The sequence below is a fragment of the Lactuca serriola genome, chromosome 4, assembly GCF_051521515.1.
Source record: "Lactuca serriola cultivar US96UC23 chromosome 4, Lser_US96UC23_V15, whole genome shotgun sequence".
NCBI lineage: Eukaryota > Viridiplantae > Streptophyta > Magnoliopsida > Asterales > Asteraceae > Lactuca > Lactuca serriola.
In genome coordinates this window covers 138,298,413-138,323,828 of record NC_136411.1, presented here as the reverse complement: position 1 = coordinate 138,323,828, position 25,416 = coordinate 138,298,413, and the positions used below count along the sequence as shown (strand labels likewise).

Here is a 25,416-nt window from a genome sequence, read left to right as displayed (position 1 = left end):
CGAAGCAGTTCTGACCTTAGGATGCAGTTTGAGCGGTTGCATGGCATGGACTCGCCGAGTTCGATGAGCAGACTCGGCGAGTAGCTTGAAGATTAACTGGGACCCGTCGAGTGGTTCTTCAGACTCGGCGAGTTGAGTCGGGGTGGCCCCGCGATTCTTCCAGGAGTAACTCGTCGGGTCAAGGAGGATACTCGACGAGTAGATAGGGAACCCCAAAGAGTTGGAGGACGTCTAGACTCGCCGAGTCGCCATGGTACTCGCCGAGTCCGGTCGAGTTGATCGTTGACCGTTGACCAGAGTTGACCTAAGTCTGACTTCTTAGGGATAGTCACACTTAGAAGATATAAGTGTTAATGAGATATGTGATGTTATAGGGAGGTTGTAGCTCGTCGGATTGTGCACGAGTGATTTCAGGATTTGCTAGCTTTCAGCATTCGCGAGGTGAGTCTTCTCACTATACTGTACCCGAAAGGGTTTGACTGTGTGACCGGAAGGTCAGATATGATGTGTGATATGTATGCTATATGTGGTAAGTTATTTGTTATATGTGCTATGTATGTTATGCGGGCCGGAAGGCAATATGTTATGGGCCGGAAGGCGATTATGTCATGGGCCGGAAGGCGTTGTGTTGATGACTGGAAGGTCAGGGCCTGGAAAGGCGTATGTGCGTAAGTTGTATATTGGGGAACTCACTAAGCATTTATGCTTACAGTTGTTGTGCATGTATTTCAGGTACTAGCGAGGACCGTGGGAAGGCGCCGGCGTGATCGATACACACTGAAGAATGCTTTTATGATCTTGGGATTTTGACTATTTGTATTTGACAGAATACTTAAACTATTTATGCCTTGTTTTGAATGGAAATAAATATATTTTTTTTAAAATGAAAAATTTGTTTGAAAATTTGCGTTGTTACACGAGAATTTCCTAATTGTCACAAGATTCGAAATTCGTAAAAAGGAGGGAAGAAAAAGATACAGAAAGCTATAATGGAACCTCTAGGATGGCTTTTGTTTTCAGATTTTATAGGTCTAATGGAACATTTGGAAAGGAAGGAAGATACAGAAAGATACACCGAATTTCAATTCCTATATCTGAATTACGGAAACGTAAGCAACCGAATCAAACTCTGATTCTTATTCGAATGAACACCGGTGTTGTTGTAAGCTCTGATAGTCGGTCCTACCTATTACGTTTGATTTCGTTATTTCCCGTCCAAATCGTTTTCGATTATATGTTCAATTGTTCATAGATGAACATGATGAACGCAAACAAACCTATAGATGGATTTTTTTGGTTTTGTTAGGGCTGGAAAATGTTGAATTAGGGTTGGAAAGTGGTGATATTAGAGCTGGAAAACATCATCATGGCAGATTTGTACAAACATTAATTTTTGATCATGATCTTGCTTATGTTTGATCTGAAATGGATGTGATACTGATTAAAGTTTTATGGGAACTAAACTGGAATGGATCTTATCTATTAAAACAAACACATCCATATACAATATAGGAGGGAGAGAGAGAGAGAGAGAGAGAGAGAGATGTTATTTCCTTTATAATAATCAAATAAATAATTAGACCAGTTAAGTGAGCTGGTATAATAGGTAACCAGGTTACCCCTTCGTTTTGTAAAAAACGGCATATTCGATCTGACAAAACCAACTTTGTTCTCTTAAAAGACACGGAAATAACTTAAGAAACTGAATGAGCAAATATACAAAACATCGTAGGACTACGGTATCATTTTCCCTACATTAAATATCGTCCGATTGCAATTGTACGGGTATACAACCCCTAATTCATAACATTAACCAGTTTAACGTCCCGTTTGTTAGTTTTTGTCTGGGAAAATGTTGTCTGGTAAAGTGCTGTTTGGGAAAGTTTTCTGACTGGAAAAGAAATAATGTTGTTTGATTGTACATCTGATTGACTGTGCTGAATGATGAAAAAATGTAATAGAAAATAAAAAATAAATTTAAAAAAAGTTATTAAAAAAATTAATAATCCAATAAAGAAAGAAAGATGCGAGGTTTAGTGCATAATTGTCTTTCCAACTCATTCAGCCAGAAAGATATGATTTTGGGAAAGATATATCTTACCGGGAAAGACCTTTTTTTTGTGCAAATCAAACTGTTTTTCCGATCCATTTAGCCAGAAAGATCTATTTGGACTTGAAAAGATGCGTATCAAACGAGACCTAACTTTGTAAATAATAAGTGTAAGCTACATGGATGTCTTTATCCTAACTTTTGTTTCTTTTCATATAAAAACCCAAAGAGAACACGGTATTTTATACCTACAAAACAATAATGCCAATAAAGTAACAAATAAAGAGATTTAATGTTATTGCTGTTAATTATACCAAAAATGCATTAACATTATCTTATATAAACTCTAAGAGAACACATTATTTTACTTATACCTACACGACAAAAATGCCCATAAAGAAACAAATATAGAGATTTAATATCATTTTGTTAATTATACCAAAAATGCATCAACATTATCTTATTAACTCTAAGAGAACACATTATTTTACCTATACCTACAAGTCTACAACTCTACAAGACAATAATGCAGATAAAGAATTAAATATAGAGATTTAATGTCATTCTTGTTAATTATACCAAAAATGCATTAACATTATCTTATACACATCCAACTCCTTGTCTTTATCGTCTCTCTTTACAAAGTTATACACAAAACCCCAATAAAGAAACTCTACATATTACCATAAGTAGGAACTTCCCCACTACCATCGATTTGGAACTCTGTCCTCTCTGGTTTCGATGCATTATTCTTGATGAATTGCCATCTGCATAGTCCAAAATGTGCCCATGATGTGTTCGATGAAAGGTCCCAGAGAAGGGGACACAGCTTCACATGTTGCACCAACTTCAACTTCTTGGCTCTTTGTCTTTAACTACTACTCTCTTTATCCATCATAACCTTGTCAAGCTCAAAAACAAGACACTCTCGAATCATTTTCTACGTAAGTTCTTTAATCTTTATACATACATAATATCTCTTGATTTTGTAAATCCCCATCGGTCAATTTCAGTGTTTTCAAATTGGATTTTAGTGAATCAAGTCATTTACAGAGGCAACGAGTTAGATCATAGATGGCATTGTCACCTTCAGGATCATCGAAAAGGGTATGTTCGGAGATCAATAACTCAGTTCAGGCAGCCACCTGCGTCGTCGACGGGTGCACGGCGGACCTTAGAAACTGCAGAAAGTATCACCAGCGTCATAAGGTTTGCGAAGTCCATTCCAAGAGCCCAGAGGTTTCAATCAAAACCGAAAAGCTTCGATTCTGCCAGCAGTGTAGTCGGTATGCTTTTTCACTTCCCAATTTAGGGTTTTTGAGAGGTTGACGAATCAAACAATTTGTGATTACTGATTCCATTCACAGGTTCCATCCGCTAGATGAATTTGACGAAGGAAAACGGAGTTGCAGAAAGCGACTTGACGGGCATAATCGGAGAAGAAGAAAGCCTCGACCATATCTTTTTCCGGCGAATCATCATGGCACCGGTGTGGTACAGCCGAGTGGTCCACCGGTGCACACAGCCATGGCTTCCATGACCACGAGCTCTGTGTGGAGCCACTTGGACCATGCTCCCTCTCTTCTGTCATCTTCAGAGGCATCTTTTAGCCATGTGGTGCACCCTCCATCTGGTTCCTTCTCTGCAACAATAAGTTTGGAGAATGATTCTGATGCGGGGTGGGGTGGTATGATTGATACGACGTCGAATTATAATCAAGATCCTCAAGAGTTTCCTTTCTATTGGCGATATAAGTAATTGTTGGTTTTTGTTGCACAAGGTTTATGTTTGTACTTTAAGTTATTTAATAGTAAGTAAGTAGGTTTTAGATTTGTTCCGTACATGTAATTTCCTAGGATTTTAAGTTGTTAAAACAAGAATTTAAGCAATATTTTTTTGTTTTTGTCATACACTTACACAACCATACTCCATGGTTTGTGCAGCCCCTACATATATATACACACACATAGACATTCACATGCACAACGATACTTAGAAATAATAATGTGTTTTCTGTTTTTATTAATACACATACACAACCATACTCCACAGCTTGTGTAGGCCCCGATAACAAAGTCACACATATATACACAGACATAGTCACATGAACAACCATACTAGAAATAATAACATATTTTCTATTTTTGTCACACATACAAGTATACAACCATCTTGTTCATGCCTCCCACAACAAAGTCACATATAAACAAGTAAGATATTATAAACGTCGAAAAAAACTATCCGTTTTACAAATTTACGATCAACATAAAAGAAATTCCAAATCACATTAGGCAGATGACTAATCAACTATTATATTATATCAACCAAAAAGTTTTTAGCGCGTGCTATGATGTATTGTCATCATCATTCATGACTTGAGGTCTATGATTCAAGCCTCGTTTAAAACATGTGTGAAATTATTAGTTTAGGAGTAACTTAGATTCGTTATTTACCTGTCAATTAAACTATTATTCTCAAATTTAAAAGGTTGCCCGATTAATATTACTACATGGAAAAGTGACATGTTAAATATGCTTATGTGGACCTATTACATGGACGACTGACGTGTCAAAGAAGCTGAAGTAGACCAACTACCTAAATAAATGAAACCCTCATTTGGACTAGTTTGTGTGTACAACAATCAACCATTCATCTTCCTCCAACCCCCAATCCATCTTCCTATAAACCAACTCCCACCATCACCATAATCCACCTTCCACCTCTTACCTCCCACCACCACCACCATCATCATCTACCACCCACCCTATATCCACTTCCTATCACTACCACTATTCATCTTCCTCCAATGAACACACCCAAATGAACACTAAATCTAAACAAAATCCAGAAAAAAAAAGAACATCAAATGATTTGAATAAAAAAAAACAGAAAATGAAGAACAACGAAAAATTATAGCATATGCATATTCTTCCTTGAATATGTATATAGTTATACTCCTAAAACCAAACACCAAAAGCAAAATCAAAGAACCTAAATCGAACATCCAAATCAGAATAAAAAACATTGAAGAAGAACAACGGGAAATTAACGATATACATGAAGAAGAACAACAAAAAATTGAACCAAAAATTGATCTTGGAAGTCCACATGAGAAGAAAACTTATATATAGAAAGATTTGGCTGATTGCACGTATCACACCCCCTTTTTCCTTATACAAATCTTTTTAGAGATTTTTTCTTTTAAAATATTACCAACTCCTTTGTTTGAGTTTAGTCACACCCGAGAGTGTGCCCAAATCCCTCAAACCAAGGCTTTGATACCAACTTGTAACGTCCCAAAAATTGATAGTAAAATTTTCATTTTAAAAACAATAAACCATACAAACGATTTGTTCCAAAACCGATCAAAGTAAATATATTATTTAAACATCAGAGTAAATATTGAAAATTGTCAATGCGGAAAACTCTGGTGGATGCAGTGCAGTCACGCCAAGCCCTTCCCTTTCGTACCGAAAGTACCTGAAATCATAAACATAAAACCATAAGCACAAATCTTAGCGAGTTCCCCAAACTACCTCATACCATACATACAATGGGCCTTTCCCGACAACCATCAAGCCCCTCCTGGCATCGGGACATACCCGAAACAGATATGTCAGTAACATGCGACAAGCCCCGCCCGTTATACATACACATACAATACATGCAAGAGTCACAAAGACATCTAGCATACTATAACATAATCCAATGGGCCGCCATTAGTGCCTTCAACCCGTAAGTACTATGAGAAGACTCACCTCCCAATCTGAAAGATCGTTGAACTGGACACTACTCCTTATGTCATCTCTATTGGTCGCCTATTCATTAGAATATGACCAAACTTAACTTATAATCAACATACCTAAAAGACCCCTAGTTTAACTTGGTCAAACTCCTGGTCAGAGTCAAAGTCAACCGGGTCAACTCGGTGAGTACACTGGACGCACTTAACAGGTACGCAGGGCATACTATGTGTTTGACCAGAGCCAAGGGGTTGACCACGTACGCACAACGTACCCTTTGGTACGCCTAGCGTACACGGTTGTCTCCCATTTTTCCCATTAAGAGCTTAATCCTTAAGCTCTTTCATCCAAAATCCAGATCTAGCCCTTAAATGATGTTCTTAATCATCAAGTTTACAACTTTATGATCTTGCATGGCTATTAAGTGCTCAATACCAAAAATCCTAACTTCTTAACTCTTTAAGACATCCTAGCTCATGCATGGAAAGAAACTAAGGCCCAAGATTATATTTTTATGGTTCCTAATAACTCCATAATGGATAAAGTTTCCAACTTTATCCATTAGAATGGTACAAACAACCAAGTTCTAGTATTTAAGTCTCAAAGGGACCAAAGTGTATCTTTTTCAACTTAATCCATTAAGTCCAAGCCTCCAACATTTAGATTTGAATCATTATGATGTTTAGATGGATAAAGTTTCCAAATTTATCCATAACAAGGTCACAAACTTTCAAGATCTAAAATTTATGCACTAAAGTGATCAAAAGGTCATAACATCCAAAACTAGCTAGATCTAACAAATACATCATCAAGATTCAAGCTTTATACTTCTAGAAGAAAGATCAAGGTGAACAAAGTCTGGATCTGTAAGTTCCAATGCAGCCAACACTTCTAACGAGCTCCTTATTCTCCAAGATGCACCAATAACACTCCAAAGTACTCCAGAACACCTTCTTTTTCTCAAAAAAACTTAAACTGGGATTAGGGTTTTCAAAGGAGGGTGATGGAGAGGTGGAGAATGAGAGTGGAATGAGTTTGGGGGAGTTAAGGAGCTTAAATAGGGCTCAAACCACGAAAATAGGTTATGGGTTCTGATCGCGTACGCCCAACGTACTAGGGATGCCCAATACGCCTATCATACTTCCTATATGCCTAACGTACTAGACTAAGCCCAAAACCTTCCTATCTTCTAACAGTCATAACTTCTTCGTTGAAACTCCATTTTCGACGATTTTTATATCCACAAAAAGGTATTGAGGAGCTCTACAACCCTATCTAATTACTTTTGACTTAAAACACATCAAACTAGAATCCTTAATTCATAAAAGCAATCTGAAACACCAATTTTCCCATTTTACCCTTTGACTCCAAAACACAAACCAAGGGATTGGATCACATAACCAATATTATCAACATCCAATAGTGTCTAAAACTTAGTCCCTTGAAGTCCAAGGCCTTTACTTGATCTATTTATTGTCCACAATCCTGAAATAAGAAACTTCACGAAACAAGATGTTACATATTGTAATGGTAATACTATTATGTAATGGTTAAGTTGTTTAAGATTAATGAAAAGGGTATTTTGTGTTTATTGTAATGGTAATAATAATATGTAATGGTTAAGTTGTTTAAGATCAATGAAAAGGGTATTTTTTTTGTATTTGATTGTGTTTTATAGTGATGTATGAATCATGAAATACAAACCGACATATTTGTGACAAAGTGCATATAAGTCATCATAAGTGAGTAGTTATAGAGTTCCCAAACAATGCCAAATACAAGTGGGCCACTATCAAATTAAAGTGGCAAAATTTAAGAGTATTGACAAATTACAAGTGACAAAACTGCATATAAGGCATCATATGAAGCAAACATTCCATTCATATAAAAAGTGCCAACATATTGGCCAAAAGAAGTGGCAAATTACTAGTGACAAAATACAAAATAGATCATTCAAAAGTGCCAACATATTAGCCAAAAGGAGGAAAAATTACCAGTGACAAAATACAAAGTACTTTATTCAAAGGTACCAACATATTAGCCAAAATAAGTGGCAAAATACCAACCAATCATATCTAAAGTACCAACAGAACAAGAAATTTTTTGACTACAATCAAATTCAAGTTGTTAACTTCCTTTTCCCTTTCCCTTTTGCTTTTGATTTTCCACCACTACCACCAGCACTTGGTCTTTTCCCTTTTTAGGTCCGTGCATTATGACCAACATTGTTACATTTGTTACATATAACTGATCTATAGGCTCTCAATGTAGTGTTACCTCTAACAAAGTCCTCCTTTTTCCACAACTGATCTTTTTCTATTTATTGGCCTTCCTATTGTGGCATGGTATTTTGGAGGCAACAAAGTTGTTGGTATAATTGACTTCTCACATATGGACCTTCCGTTTATTGGACCAACTTTATAAGAGTACATATCTTTCCATGTTGATAACCAGTAACATGGATGGACAAATGTTTATGGAATACCTACATCCTTATTATTCCTCCTCATGTCCCAAATAGAAGCAACACCATGTTTGCATGGTATTCCTGTCAACTCCTACTTCTTGCACGTGAAACTTTGTTGACCCACATCCACAACACACTAGTCCTACCAAGGTCCAACAACTTAATACTTTCCATCTCCATAAAAAGTTGCAATATATTATCTTGCCTCATTCTTGATCTTTTCCAATGTTTTTGTTGATGTAGGAGTCAAAGGACCTATAACTTTCTGAATCTCCTTTTCAACATTGAAAATCTTCTTCATAATGTACACTCTAATGTACTCAAGGAAATTAATGATTGGTGCATCATGGCCTTCTTCTATCTTACTGTTGAAAGCCTCACATATATTGTTATGTGGAGCATCACAATGTGCCCCCCTGAACATAAACAAAGTAATATGTCAACCTTTAAAATCTAATATTATTAGATAAAAACGACTACAATTAATCTTTTATACCTGTAAAATGGGAATGGGCCCAATATTGAGGAGGTATCTCTTTCAACCACCCGTAAGTGTCCTTGTTAAGCAGCTTCAGTTGTTCGATTAATTGGGAAACTATAGTACATTACACGTTGTGGCACATTCCCAAAGAAGATCTTTAAACACCTTTCCTTTCCATCTCAATATCATGTTTTCGTGAATGTGATGAAGATAGTGTTGGTTCTCTGCACAAGGAAATGGCTTTGCAATCGCAAGAAACACATCCTAGCAATAAAAACATGTATGTTAGAAAAACTTAATCACCACCCAAATTAATATAAAACCCGATGTTAAGCAGATTTGAATACCTTTTGCCTATCAATTATAAAAGTGAAATTGGAATGAGTTTTCAAACCTAAATCATCACCCAAATTACTTAAAAAACAAGTCCAAGAGTAAAATGTTTCTTATTCAACCACAACATAGGCCAAACGATATATCCATTTATTTCCATGCAATATCTATGATTACAAACAAAGTTACCGAATAACATAGGTTAGCTAGAAATACTTTCAATAAATAACAGATAATACAAAAAGAAATAAAGCTAGAAATAAAGATCTTACCATAGCAGACAAGATTTGGCCTGGATAAGGACCTTTCATGAAGGCTCCATCAAGTCCAAGAAAGTATGTTCTTCCTGCTGCAAAACCCCTCTTCAAAGCTTTGATGCAAACATAGATATGTATGAATGTTCTTGTCTCAATGGATGGATTTGCTTCACTTTCAACATCAATTTTAACTATAGTATTTGGGTTACGTGTGTCGCACCCCTGGACTAGAGCGGTGGAAACGCCCGGAGGCGGGTGACGTCATTGTGAAGTATCATAACAATTGGATATAAATGAAACATAGCAATCCAAACATCATACATTGATAAAAAAAAACTTACATTTTTTTTACATATTGTTCATGTTCTTGTAAATACGCAAAAGAGACAACATTGAAGAAAGTTCCAAATTTCAACAAATGATCTTGAATCCCCATGTCACTGACCTGCTTATCGATTTCTTGAGAATACAAGTCATTTGAAAAGCGTCAACATAAAATATGTTGGTGAGTTCATAATCATTTTGTATAAAAATCTTTGGTAGTTGGTGAAACCAGAAAATCCCATATTTTCTTATCAAATGGTTGTGAGTCCTGTTTCTAATCAAGTATAATTGCATGTGTGTTTTGGTTTATCGTTTTTCGAACTCGTATAAAATTGTTTTTCCCCATAAAATCCGATATTTTCTGCTGTATAAGATGGTGGTCATAAAACTCTAAGACGGGTGTGATAAAAGCTTCGTTTATAGTACTCAAAACAATAGTTGTCTATAATCGAAAAGTGTAACTTGAGAAATTTTCTAAAAACATATTGTTATATTATTAGTGAGTCGTTATAACCATACTAATATGACAGAGTGCCTGTTCTGACGTTCTTCAGGCTTCGGTTTTGTTTGAGACATTTGTCACCCTAGACTGGCCGGTCTAGCTGTAGCGAACAACAAAGGTGCGGGGTGTCCACCCGTATAGATCTATACACAAATTCCCGCTCCCCCTCCAGGAGACTCTGGTTATAACTCTTACAGGACTTTAAGCGTACATTATTATGTATATATATAGGTGATGGGTTTTGGTCCTAAGAACATCCTATGTGCTCATACAAACCCTAATGCTTGGATCTAGGTTTCTCTATTGTACATGCAAGTTATCCAAGACTATAAACCCTAATTCTACCATTCAAGGAATCATATTAACATGAGAATAGGTTTAAGATGTTACCTTGATTGTTATGTAGCAATAACAATCCCAAATCTCCTTGTATTGACTTTAGAAAGCTTAGAGTCACAATTGTCACTCCTCTAATGGTTCACAAACACCATAAGCAAGAGGATGAAGAGGAGAGAGGATGGAGGCTGCCCAAAAACGTCTACAAACCCTAGAGGAGTCTTGTCCACGTTTTTGGTCCTTTAGGGATCTATATATAGTGAGGCTATTAGGGTTATCTAACAAGGAAACCCTAATTTGGATGCTTAAGCCCTAAGCAACCCATAGACTCCTTTAATTAAGGCCTTGGACGATTTCCTTATGGGTTTCCCCATAGAATTCGTCCACCCCTTAATACAAGGCAATCCATGGCCCAAATTGCAATTATCTTATAATTACAATTCCAGTCCCTTAAGTTTAATTAATCTCTTATAGTCACAAAACTAATTACCAATTAATTATTGACTAATATTAATTAAACAATATGATTTCTCCTTTAATATATTATTCCCATAATATATTAATAAATCATATTTAATCCTTTCTCTCCATAATTCATCCTATCAAGTTGCTTTGGTGAAGGCAACCCAAAAGGACCATGCACCATTGGGTCAAGTACACCATCGGGTAATCAACTTCTTACTTGAATTATTACACTTGTCCCATGCTCCTAGCATGCACACAGTGTTTACCTATGGTTCTTACTTTGTGAAATAGACCAAATTGAGCACATTTCCAATCATTCTCATTTCACAACTCCAAATCCTTTTTCATAAGTGAAAGAATATCAAATTCTTGCTACTTATAGAATATGCTAGATTCTAACATTTTATGCAATTGTCCTTTCGTAAATTCACTGCACCAAAGTCACAAAGACTATTGCCAATGATATTACAAAGTCCTCTATCGGAGATTGTTACAAGACAATTCCTTAGATATGATGTCTCTCACTCAAAGTACATTCCTTTGAACATCCTTTTGCATAAAGGTTTCTAATCTAGACATAGATTTTCAATATTCAATTCCCAATATGGACAAGTTTCCATATTTTCCATATGACAACTCATTCTCATCTACTCATAATAATGTCGATATGATCCATCCAATATGGAAACATTTCCATATTTTCCAATACTATACTTCCAACTACTCACAAGCGACCAATCCTCGGCTAACTTTGGATTGTCCTTTGATAGTTGTTTAATTATTTTAGTCAAAACCGATTCTTGTCCTTTTTCCCTCTAAATGCGCTAGACATTTGGAAAATTTTAGAATGGTCAAATATCATAGCATTTGCAATCGATCCAATACCCAAAGCGTATGGGACACGATGCATAAAGATTTGATACTTTATCAATCTTTTGCCATAATATTTTATTTGCTATGTTCTCAAAATTCGAATTGTGAAGAGGAATGCCGTAATCATAATCGAAATTTTAAGAACACACTATGTACCCTTGACTAAATTTATTAACATATCTCAACCTAATCCTTTAGATTTGAAATGAAGCATAATATTCTCTCCCTTAATTATAGCAAAACAACTTTACAACCCTTACGACTTTGCAAGGTATAACTCTTGTTTTCTATAATTAATATTGCCAACTTGCAATACGTGCCTTAATAATCATACAATCATAACTTTTATGTTCCCACTATCATGATGATTATTATAAACATAACACTTATGCTCCAACTAGCTTCGACATGTATTCAGAAACAGCTAACTTCCAGAAAAACAATGCTTATTGAATTTCTTAAGTTCATGTTTCTAATACTTAGTGCTTTGATAATCTTTTATCAAGGCTTCTTGAACTTATACACCTTTGCCTTAGATAGTTCATATGTGTGTCTAAACAATTAAGACTAATTGCCAAACCTCACAATTCAAATCATGGAAAGGGATACCGTAACCATAATTGAATTCGAGAATGCAATTTTACAATCACTATCTTCTTAAAATCTTTCTTAGTGAAAGCATTTCCTCACAATCATTTTCATGAAGGAGGAAATCTTATGACACTTAGATTTAAATGGTGTATTTGTTCCTATCCATGTGAATTTGTCAAAACCAAAGTTTACGACAAATTCAAACTCATATGGATCGAACTTTCTTAATCTCGATTTCTTGCCTTATGGTAGCACAGCTGCCCACCACGTCTTCCAAGTAGTTAAGCAGCTCACCTTTTCTTATCAATGTAATTTTCATTGATCAAGGTCCTTGCCTTTTATGCATTCAAATGAGAACTCATAGGACTCACATGCATAATTAACTCGATTGGATCGGCACAGAAACAAAATAATGTCAGCACGATGGGTTGTAAACCTCAACTCGTGTGCTAGTGATGACCGATAAGGTCTATTTGATTTGTTCTTGAAACCTTTCAAGACCAATAAGACTCCCACTGACTCCTTGACATATAAGATTCTCTTGTCAACAACCATTTCTTGACAAACAAATATTCAAGAGTTAGTGTAGCTTTTATCAAAACACTTCATAAATTGGTCCTAGTTGGTCTTTGTCTTATCCAAGACATCACAACTTTCCACATTTGATGAATGTTATAAACCTTCTTAATACTAATCACTCAATGTCACAATCTTAACTTTAAGACTTGTTTTGGAACGAAGTATGATTGACTTCTTGATTTAACCATTTCTTCAATCCTTGATTCCTCTTCTTAAACATACAATTGTACTAAGACTCACTTAGAGGATCAATTGATATATGGTTCTTAATCATTAATACCTATCATAAAGCATAAAAGCTACTCTCCCTTCTTTTTAGAATGGAGAAACTTTTATCTTTCTGCCTACTTGATTCTTCTTATTCGTTCTGCTATTGATTTAAACCTTTTCAATCAATTCAGAATTACACTTAATCTTGTAAGTATAATCATATTTACTAAACCTTTAGTAAATCATGACGAATATTTTTGTTATTCTTATGGTGGACTTGATCAACACGCAACTTTGTGTACTCGATCTCCTAGTCCTTCACTTGAAACTTTGTCAATGAATTAGTCTAATTTCCAAATATGAAATTTATCATTCATCGTGCAACCAAGTTGCATGATTCCAAGTTTCTTTCCAATTGAAACTTGGGTGATGAGAAACTTTCCTTATTCGGTAAATTCTTCGACATTTCCACAAATAACATAATAAGAACCAAATCCATTATTGCTAATAATAGAAACATTCAAACATCAATTTTTCATATACGCCATTGCAAGGTAAATAAATAAATAAAATCAAAATTTATTTTATTGCGGAAAAATCTGTCCTTACAATGCAATTCATTGAAAGACTATGCTAATACAATATTTCTTAGCAATTCAATTCTAACTCTAAGTAGTAGCTCAAGAATCTAATCTTCGAGAAATGCAATCGAAATCCATTCCTTCACGGTTAGATTCTGCTCACTTCTTCCCTTAAGCTTCCTTTCTTTTCTTCGATCCTACAAAACATCAATTGTAATCTTATCGCATTATGTATTAAGAATCTAGAATAGAAGCTTAAAAGAGCTAGTTAATGGATTTTACCTAAAGCAGAGCCATACGTTTCGACTCTCCCATCTCTTAGATCTCTTAGGTAAATAGGGCAGCTTCGTCTCCAATGCCCCTTCTCTTGGCAATAAAAGCAAATTGACTCTTTTGGAACATGACATGGAACTACTTCAGACATTGCCTTTCTCTTATGATCAAACTTTTCGATCATAGCATGTCTTTCGTTGCCGTTGTCTATATCCATAGAGGTCTTAAAGGCAGATTCACCAATCAACTTTGCTTTTCCATTGCGCCAAACCATTGTTGATTCAGCAGCAATAAGCATATAAGTGAGATCTATAAGGGTCACGTCGCGGTTCATCATATAGTACTCTCTTACGAACTCACTATATGAGTTAGGAAGTGACTGAAGAACCCAATCAACAGCCATCTCCTCACAGACAACGAATCCCAACATTCTTAACCTATCAATGTGTGACTTCATCCCTAGGACGTGTGCACACACCGGCTTTCCTTCTTTATGTTTACTTGCCAAAAGGGCTTGAGTGATCTTGAACTTTTCAAGCCTTCGAACTTATGGGTTAGGGAGAATAATTGGAGGAGGTGGACGAAGTGAAGCATGATTTCTTGTCCCTCGATTGAATCGTGGAATATCATCTTCATGTGGAAAGCTTGTTCCACGGGATTTGGGAAGACCATAGTTGTCGAACTTTGACATCTACAAAACGGGAGAAAACAAATTCAAGTTAGTTGATTGATTGAGTCCTTAGTAAATCACCAAAATGAGATACTAAGGCTAGGACCCAACACAATATTCTATAACTCGTGAGAGGGATGCCGTAACCCAAATTGCAGAACATTTGAAGGTAAGTGAATGACGATTCACTAATTTCCACCATGAAAAACGAAAAAGAAATTTAAGTTTTAAATCTATGAAAACTCCTAGATCCTTTGAGATTCATTGAACATTTCAATGGCATGTTTAAATCTCGATATGCCCCTCTTGTTTGTGACTGGGATGCCGAGGATCACAAAGCGGGTGTGAATAACCATGCAAACTTACATGGTGCCCTCACATGTTACAGTCACCTATTCGATGTGCCGGTAAACCACACACGCTCCACCGAACTATGACAAACATTGAGTCACCCTTTGCTACCTTTTCTTAGAACCATTTAGTGTTCCGGTAAACCACACACGCTCCACTAACGTCTTCGCAAGGGCACAAAGTGTAATTTCATGGAATTGCATCAATTCACTTTTGCCTAAGTAACTAAGATTGGGAATTTGTAAAACATTTAGTTACTTTTGTATATCATTATACTTATAATGGAAGGTTTCGTCCTATCCTACCCGTTCGGCTAACGACCCTCCACTAGTCAAGAGTGCGGTGGGTAAGAGTGGATACCCATTCAATCGCCATTTTATAGGCAATTTCCTTAACCACCCCTTATAGACCAGCTTCGTGAATGAGGCCTACTAACGGTAAGACTGACTTTTACTCATACATACATACATACATATATATATATATATATATATATATAATGTTAGACTTTTAATGTTATATATAGTATAGGGTGTATTTTACACTTTTAAAATACTAGGTGGTCTAATTTAACAATTATACTTTTAATTCAATTAAATTGTAAACCTAAACTTTTATGGATTTATTAAAACTCTTTTAATTATACACCTTAATTAATTAATAAAACCATCAGGGTGTGATATGAACTTTTCAATACAATACTAGGGTTTTAGAATTTAACATTCCTAAATTAAACTTTTAATCAACTTTTAAATTCCAAAACTTGAGGGAAAGTTTTGAAACATTTCAAAACATTAGGGTTTAGAATTTAAACATACATCAAAATTAAACAATTAATCAAAATTTAAATTCTAAAACTTGAGGGCGAGTTTTGAAACCCTTTTCAAAACATTAGGGTTTCAACTATTTAAATTTCAAAACAACAAAACTTTTTGGGTTCAAATTTAAACTATAAAACCTAAAGGGGAAAACATGAAACTTTTCATAACAACAAGGATCAAATAACAAATAATCTAAATTAACATTTAATCACATAATTATCCATATTTGATTTATTTAATGATTTCTTGCAAAACAATTTACCAATTTAATCAAAATAATTAATCAATTATCACATAAGGAAACAAATATTTTATTAATTGATAAATATCTTCAATTAGATCATGAATATAGTCATATATATCATAAAATCGGATTTATATTGATCTAATATGATAAAGGCAAGTATTTCAAAGATAAACAGCAAGAAATCCCGAAAATAGCTCCATCTGATGCTTGAACTCGCCGAGTACCACACTATACTTGCCGAGTTGAGGCCTACTCGCCGAGTACACTGTGGTACTCGCCGAGTTCATCAGCCAGGGAGCCCAAAAATCGATTTTGCAACTTGAATAAACACACAAGGCATCAATACAATAGAAACCAATCAAGGCTCTGATACCACTGATGGGTTTTGGTCCTAAGAACATCCTATGTGCTCATACAAACCCTAATGCTTGGATCTAGGTTTCTCTATTGTACATGCAAGTTATCCAAGACTATAAAACCTAATTCTAACATTCAAGGAATCATATTAATATGAGAATAGGTTTAAGATGTTACCTTGATTGTTATGTAGCAATAACAATCCCAAATCTCCTTGTATTGACTTTAGAAAGCTTAGAGTCACAATTGTCACTCCTCTAATGGTTCACAAACACCATAAGCAAGAGGATGAAGAGGAGAGAGGATGGAGGCTACCCAAAAACGTCTACAAACCCTAGAGGAGTCTTGTCCACGTTTTTGGTCCTTTAGGGATCTATATATAGTGAGGCTATTAGGGTTATCTAACAAGGAAACCCTAATTTGGATGCTTAAGCCCTAAGCAACCCATAGACTCCTTTAATTAAGGCCTTGGACGATTTCCTTATGGGTTTCCCCATAGAATTCGTCCACCCCTTAATACAAGGCAATCCATGGCCCAAATTGCAATTATCTTATAATTACAATTCCAGTCCCTTAAGTTTAATTAATCTCTTATAGTCACAAAACTAATTACCAATTAATTATTTACTAATATTAATTAAACAATATGATTTCTCCTTTAATATATTATTCCCATAATATATTAATAAATCATATTTAATCCTTTCTCTCCATAATTCATCCTATCAAGTTGCTTTGGTGAAGGCAACCCAAAAGGACCATGCACCATCGGGTCAAGTACATACCAAAATAGTTGTGGACTTAGACACTAATCCAACAATAGCACTGTGAAGATTCGTCTGACTAGAATACTAACAGATTTTTGAGCAAATCGTTGTAATCCCTTATTTATTACATAAATAACAATGGTGTACTTGTTGACTAGATATTTCGTTTTCGTTTATAGAAAATATTCCTTTGTAAATCAGGCTTGTCAAAATGACTCAATATTCTTGATGTTGGAAAAATGGTCCTTCAATTTATAATTTATCAAAATAAGACTCATATTTGTCAAAAAGTGGCTCAAAGTAATGTGGTTTGTTGAAAGTGGTCCATTTTCTCCAAAATACTTGTTTAAGCAATTTTGACGTAAATACTTAGGATTTTTGTTCTAAAAATTCGTAACTTGTATTTTTGTAACCTTCTAGTTCTTATTTCTTATACATAAGTTGTGATATAAGCTTCAAACTCTTGAGACTTGCTCAAGTTTTCGAGTTCTGGGAGCCTTCAAAATTTTAGTACATAACACTTAGTATAAAAGCATAAAAGCAATTAAATCAAGGTTTAAAACAAGGTTTTGACTTGCATTCTCCCCCAAAAACAATAAAAATCTCGAAAAAAGTAGGGGTATGAAGCTCACCTTGAGTTGGTTGGAGTGATGGGATGAAGATCTCAAGCCTAAGTTCTTGGATGAGTTGAGGAACTTCCTGGGAAGGAATGTTGTCCTAGGGGTTTTTATCACATATTATTATGAATAAAATAATATGACTTTTTCTTGAAAAAGATGTAAATTACTAGATTAATGGAATATCTTACCTAATACCTTAAGGAGCATTGGAAGAGTTGAGCCTTAACAAAATCCTTGCTTTTGCTCTTGAATGAAGTGTTTGAGAGAATATGAGGGAAGTGGGAGATGTGGAGAAGTTTAAAATCCCCACTGTTGTTGCTTAAGAGGATAAGGAAAAAGGGAGAAGGGATAGGTGCATGAAAATCTATTGGTTCAAACATTGTTATTTGGTGGTTCTTGCATGGGTTACTGTGAATTGCATGGGAAATGGGAATTACATCCCATCATAAAGTCAAACCTTCTTCCCTAACTTAGGATTCCTTTATAGATTTTGGATTTTATTTTATGTAATTATGTTTAAAATAATTAAATTTGGTATAAAATAGGGGTTTAAGGGGGTCTAAGTTATGAAAATTATGAGTTTGGTGGGATTCTCGACGTCAAAATTTCCTAAAATGAAGAGAAATTCCGAAATGGACAAAAAAATATGGAGCCAAATAGTGAATTCCGGAGTCAAGGCATGAGTTCCAGAGTCAAACCCATTGTTCTGAAGCTCTTTCAGATTCCGGAATAGCTAGCATCTTCCGGATTCGAGGGTTGTGAGCATTCCGAAGTGTACGAGGCATTCCGGAGGGGATAGCCTTCCGAGAGAGCTGGTATAGATCATGCGAGATTGTCCGACTGAGGAATTCCGGAGTCAAATCTGAAGGTTCCGAAGTGGGGGTCCGAATTGGCTCATCACATTCCGGAGTCAATAGAGGGTTCCGAAGTAGGTGAAGTTCTGAACTAGGGGGGTTCCGGACTGAGAAAGAAGACTCTGAAATGAAAAGTGTGTTCCAAAATGGGCTCGATATTTCAAGTTTTCTCATTTCATTTTGAGTTGTTTTCGACTAAAGGAGATACTTAGAGACATTTGGGAGAGATTTGAGATACATAGAGAGATTTGGGAGAGATTTGAGATACATAGAGAGATTTGGGAGAGATTTGAGATACCTAGAGAGATTCGGGAGATATTGAGAGATGTAAATGCTTTGCATTATAACAATACATGGTTCATTAGGAACCTTAATGTAAACTTGAATTTGTTAGCACAAGTCTTACAATAGTTGATGTTTACATGAGGACAGGATTTCCTAGTTAAAAACACTAGTTGCGACAACGTGCCTGCACCTCTAAAACATAATCTCACAACAAATTATAATGAATGGCGTAATCTCATCGCATATTCTGTAAAGCTTCTTGCTTTTCCATAAATGTTTTCATTTGTGAAATGTCCATGTGGTACTCACGTTGGATGTGCTCTCGCAAAGCCCTAATAGGAATTTTTAGGCTTGTTTCAATAAATTATGCTATATGCTGTGAAAGGAACTTCTATTCACATGCTTTGACTTTTTGTTTTTGAAGACATCAATGCTCATTTGTATATGTTTTAACCATCCAGTTTATGTCACACTTCCATTTACTACAGTAAACAACACATGGACATTTTGCTTCTTCATTATTGCCTAGATTCAGAATAGTACATTTACACACAAACCTAACCATGTTTTTATCCTTTTTCTCCATTTCAATTTCCCTTCTTGTCTTTATGGCATGTAGTCTCACTTGTTTCAAGGCCTTAGCTGAACAGAAAGTTTGAAAAACATAGAAGGGCTCACTAACCAAAGTTGCATCATTTATATGAGCCCTTTGTATGGCTCTAATACTTGTCCTTCGCTTACCATCATTCCTATCGTTTGATGAAGACCCTGACAACAAAACTTCTGTGTTGATCACTTCCATGTCAACATTACTCTTAGAAGAACCTCTAACCCATTCTACGTCATTGTCATGTTCAAGTGGAAATATTTCATATCTACATCTACATCATCTATGAGATTGTCCTCATCAACAAGAAAAACATTATCTTCACTATCACTATCATCATCATACTCATGACCACTATTATTGTTATCTCCATGTAACTCGTTATCCAAATTCATTTCTAAATCAACTTTTTCTGTAAAATTATCATGGTCAACCAATGGTTCTTTATCCACAGATGGTTCTTTTTCAGGTGACTATCATGCTCTGTCTGTACAACTCTCATGCCTGTCAACATGATCAATTTGTTTTGGGTCTAGAAAACTCTCATGCTCATGATCAAGTTGAAATAGGACTTGGTTTGTTTCAATTGGGGAGTCATGTCACTCTAAGAACAACCTTTTGGAGCAAGCTGGAGATTCTTCAATTTCAATAATTCTAACCTTATAAGGATTGGGGGACATATAATAAGTATGTAAATTTGTTTTCCCATGCTCAATATATACATCTATTAGCTCAGGGTTACTAACATACGTACCCAAATGGTGAACATCCTGATCAGAACCCAAAGCAAATTACCCAAAATCCAAATCGCCAAATTGTCTCGGAAAATGATAGTAAAGTAGCGTATCGTCTGAATCTATATGCCCAAATTCCTCCATCATCCTGTCGATGTCATGAATGGAAATTGTGTCGATGTCTACTAAATCAACGTAATTTTGTTTGCCTTTGATGTACCTTCTTCCAGAGAACTCTATAAACTGTCCACCATGATGTAATCGGATAGAGAATATCGTAGGATGTCCAGATGTAGAGTGAGGGGAAAGATTCAGTCATTTAAATAACTAACAAATTAATGGAAATTATGAACACTTACCATATCTTAGAGCAATGTCAATCTCCTCCATGGTAGCATGTATCCTCCAAGGCCCCATCGTCGTCTTCAAGTGTAGGGTTTTCTCGATCAAGGGTTTTCAATCTGGCTTTGTGTGAAGGTTTGTGTCCGATATAGCTATAGCGTGAATGTTATAAGCGTTTCATCTTATTTCTTGGTGGTAGAACGTTGCTGATGTAACATGACGAATATACCCCCAATGTACGAGGTACGTAGGGTGTTTAACAACTTAAATTGATGGAATGTTATAATAGGGATTGGACATGTTACAAAATAAAAATGTGAGGATAGTCCGAGTTAAAAATAATAACTTAGGGACCAAACGTGCAATTTATCCTAACCGTAGAGACCATTCACCTAGGGTACGTTTGGTTGGCAGGAAAGGAATGGAATTCGAGGGAAAAGGATTCCAATTCCCTAGAATTCATGCGTTTGGTTGGACTTAGAGGGGGGAAAAGGATTCCTAAATGAAATAAACTTTCCAACATATTGAGGAAAGTGAATTCCTTCCAAAGTTGGATGGAAAACATTCCCTCTCATCAAGGAAAGTGGCAGATTACAAAAATATCCCTTGTACTTATCAGAAAACCCACCACCATTATCACTGACCACCACCACCACCGCTGCTACCACCGCCACTATTACCACCATCACCGTCATCGCCGCTACCACCGCCACCACTACCACCACCGATGTCACCCCACCACTGCCGCCACAACCACTACCACCGTCGTCATTGTCGCCACCGCCTCCCCTGTCACCGACCACCACTACCACCGCCACCACCACTGACCGCTGCCGCTGCTACCCACCGCCACTGTCGGTGATGCCACTACCAACTACCATCATAGTCGTTACCATCGTTGCTACCGCCGCCACCACCACCACCACTAATAACACTACCACCACCACTGCCACCAGCCCCCGCTGCTACCACCAGCACCATCATCGCCATCGTTGTCGCCACCAGCTGACACTGCCACTATCACCACCACTTCCACCACCATAATTAATGCCACCACCACCATCACCACCACCGTCGCAACCACCATCACAACCACCCACCACTTTCACCGCCACTGCCCCCACCACCACTGCCACCACCATCGAAATTCTATTGGTTTTATAATTTTCATAATGTATTTTTACATATAAGTTAGAAAACAAGGTAAAATTAAGCAAAACAGACAAAAAGGGTAATTATGTAATTTTACATGAATTCCAATTTCATTTCCTGCGAACCAAACAAATTCTAGAATTAATTCTAGTTTCATTTCCTACCAACCAAACAACATATGAATATTGGATTCAAATTCTTGACAGATTCATTTTTCAATTCCAATTCCAATTCCTTCAGCAACATTCTGCGAACCAATCAGCACCCTAGTTTCTCTTTACCCAAAAAAAAAAAAAAAAAAAAGTCATGTACACTAATGGCCTCTGAAACACTACGAATCTTATATCATTTTTGCTAGTGATCATACGGGGGACTAAAGTAAAAGCATGTTTTAAGTCGAAGGACATTAACATCCGAATCGTTCGTGATTACTTATTTCATGCAATTTCTATCAAATATTAAATGACAAATAATTTTAACTCAAAGAATATTAAACCTTTTTTTAATTAACTCGTTTGATTGTATTAGTTAATTGGTATTGTATTTTTATGTTAATCATTAATCGGTATTATAGTAATAGTTTGTGTTAATTGAACTAAATAGTTTATGTTTTGATGTCTATTTCTTTATTAGTATTAATAATTAATTTATAATAATATATATTATATAAATAATTACTATAGTTATAATCTTTTTAATGTTTTTGATATAAAGTTTAGTGAAAATATTGTTATACATAATAAAAAAAAAAGGAAAACGTTATATATAAATTACAAATAAATCATTTCACATGTATAAACATAACTATATTATACATATTAAATAGGGACTCGATTTTGGAATTAGCTCAAAACATATAAACTCAAACTTGAAACAACTAAAATAAACCAAATGTGTGTAAACTCAAACTTAAAGAGTCACAAATGAAACATGAAACATTAATAACTTCAAATTTAGTGCATTTGCTTTAACATCATTTTAAAACCAAACATGGTGTTGTATTGGAAGTAATATCAAACAGGTTTCCTATTTAGTGACACTTCCCATATTCTTTATTCAAAGTTTTTGGCATTTCTTGTTTAAAATTTCAAACAAATGTTTGGTATTTGATAATACTCTAAAAATGCATCAAGATAACAGTTAAAATTACAACTACAGAGCACTAGTAAAATGCTTAATTTCATGCCATTTTCACGAAAGGCAAAAAGTGAAGTCTAACCAAAAGCCACAACATACAAAAACAAAAACAAGTAAAAAACTCAAAAGAGTCTCCTTCAACTTCAAGAGTTTATTATTTCTCCCTTTTCAACCAAAAACAAACACTTTATTATCCTTTCAAATGGAAATCCCATGGGATTTGACCAACTTCTCCACCTCCAAATACACAGTCGAATAAGGCAAGAACTCATTAAAATACTCTTTGCTCAAATCATTAATGGCAACTGCAAGTTTAGGGATTTCTAGGGTTTCTTCATGAGTTAGTTTCCTAACAAACTTTGCAGGATTTCCAGCCCATAATTCCCCTGTTGGAATCCTTCTTCCTGGAGGGAGTACAGATCCAGCTTCAAGTATAGACTGTGTTTCAACCAAAGATCCTTCCATAAGAATCGAATTCTGTCCAATTATGCACTCTGGCTCAATTGTACATGACCTTAATAAGCAGTAAGCCCCAACTGTTACAAATCTTTCAATCATAGTTTCTGCTGGTAAACCTGTAATAAATCAATCAAACCACAAACTAAGAATGTGTTTTTGGTGCTTCTAAAAGGTTCGAGAAACTATAAGAATCATAAGATTTAGTTGGATTGGGATTTCGATCATATTCTCACATAAAGGTTTGCAAATTAGGGATTTCTCACAGTTATTACATCCTGAATCACTAAGCTAACTTGGTTCTAATTAGAATTTCTATAAGGTTCACAGTTCGAAATTCAATAGATCCTTGCAGAGGTTTCCTAATTTACCATGTTTTCAGGAAGCATCTATAGAAAATACCAATTTTTTCGAAATTCTGTGAAGAATCCATGGAAAACCTAAAAATTAGATCAAAAACAAAATCAGATTCTGATAAAAACCTGTGGGAGATGACCAAGCGGCATGAACAACACACTTTTCCTGAACATTGGAGCAGAACCCAACAGTGATCTTGTTAAGGTCTCCTCGGAGAACAGCGCCGTTCCAGACGGACGATCCGTCAAGAACGTTGACCTGTCCGGCTAATACAACGTTGGGGGCAACATAAGCGTCAACAGCGATCTTCGGAAGCCATTGACCTAAAGGGATGATCTGTCTCTGCCCTCTATAGTCCCACTTCACTCGATCTGGACATTCGGTTATGCTTTGTGCCGGCGGCGGCGATGATTTGGTTACCTTCACCGCCGCTTCGGCGGCGAGAGCGCGGCTGAGCAGGTGGCGGTGGGAGCTGAGTGAGGATGTTAAGGCTTTTCTGGACAACCGTGCTAGTGACGCCATTTCACGATCTTCGTTTAACAAAGACGATGAGAAATGCGTTGAGTGGCGTTCCTGTGACTGAGGAAGTTAACGGCGAAACCCTTCTTCCTAACATCTGATCCTTCTTTTTCTTTAGTTTGAATTTTCAATTTTGCACCTAATGTTTGTGAAGATTTCACATAGGTCCCTTGTAAAACCTTGTTTACTTGTTTTCTTGTTTTTTTTTCCTCAAAATTTCACACTTCGTGATTACCTATTTGTTATAAGAGTTCTCTATACAAAAGAACCAACATTTTAGCCTTTTTTATAAAACTTGACTTTTTTTTTTTGAAAACAGGGGATCATATATTAATATATTTAAAAGAGAAAAATAAATTAGCAAGACCATTAAGAAAACCAATTATAATGAATTCATAGGGTTTTGCAACCAAATAAACCCAAAAAAGAACATTTTATATTCCTATTCCAATACCAAAGAAAAGAAAATTCTCCTATGTAGTCAACAATTCTATTTTGTCTCAATTTTCCTTCTGCAGCAACTTTATCATCTGTGAACCTACAAACATACCAAATAGCAATCTCCAAATGTATCAAATAGTGGTACACAATCACATCCACCATAGTTTTCTTTTTCGAATGTAGAGACAAATTAACCACTGTTACAAACAACCCATGAACCGATTAGAAATTTATCTACGTATCTCCAGACATATTAATATCGCGCTCCAAGTTCTAACCGCCACTTCATATTTTATGAACATATGATCTCGTTGTTCCACTTATAACACACAAATAAGGGATAATAAAGAAGTAACATCCATTCCTCGATCCACCAAGTCGGTTCTAGTAGGAATCATATCCAACAGAGCTCTCTATATGATAATGTTAACTTTATGTGTGACATCAGATAGACGTGCGACTGTCTAGTGTATTTCTACCATGACCGTGTTAACCTTTCTTCCCCCAAACTTAAGTGTTAAATGTGACCTAAGCATTTAAATTATTCTTTGTGAGCATCTTGGATCAATGGAGCATTTGGAAGAAAATGTGAACATCAAGGATCAATGGAGCACTTGGATGCACGTGTGAGCAT

The 25,416-nt window shown here is 35.8% G+C and overlaps 2 protein-coding genes across 2 annotated transcripts; one reads left to right on the top strand and one right to left on the bottom strand.

The window, feature by feature from the left end:
* Positions 1-2,674: 2,674 nt before the first annotated feature.
* On the top strand, positions 2,675-3,958 carry LOC145102628 (squamosa promoter-binding-like protein 2). Its single transcript, XM_079040077.1, has 3 exons — positions 2,675-2,994; positions 3,085-3,336; positions 3,418-3,958. The coding sequence occupies exons 2-3, from the start codon at positions 3,125-3,127 to the stop codon at positions 3,806-3,808; spliced, it is 603 nt and encodes a 200-aa protein (XP_078896203.1). The 5' UTR covers positions 2,675-2,994; positions 3,085-3,124; the 3' UTR covers positions 3,809-3,958.
* Positions 3,959-23,035: 19,077 nt separating this feature from the next.
* On the bottom strand, positions 23,036-24,447 carry LOC145102627 (gamma carbonic anhydrase-like 2, mitochondrial). Its single transcript, XM_079040076.1, has 2 exons — positions 23,948-24,447; positions 23,036-23,584 (listed from the first exon to the last, which is right to left on the bottom strand). The coding sequence occupies exons 1-2, from the start codon at positions 24,342-24,344 to the stop codon at positions 23,208-23,210; spliced, it is 774 nt and encodes a 257-aa protein (XP_078896202.1). The 5' UTR covers positions 24,345-24,447; the 3' UTR covers positions 23,036-23,207.
* Positions 24,448-25,416: the final 969 nt, after the last annotated feature.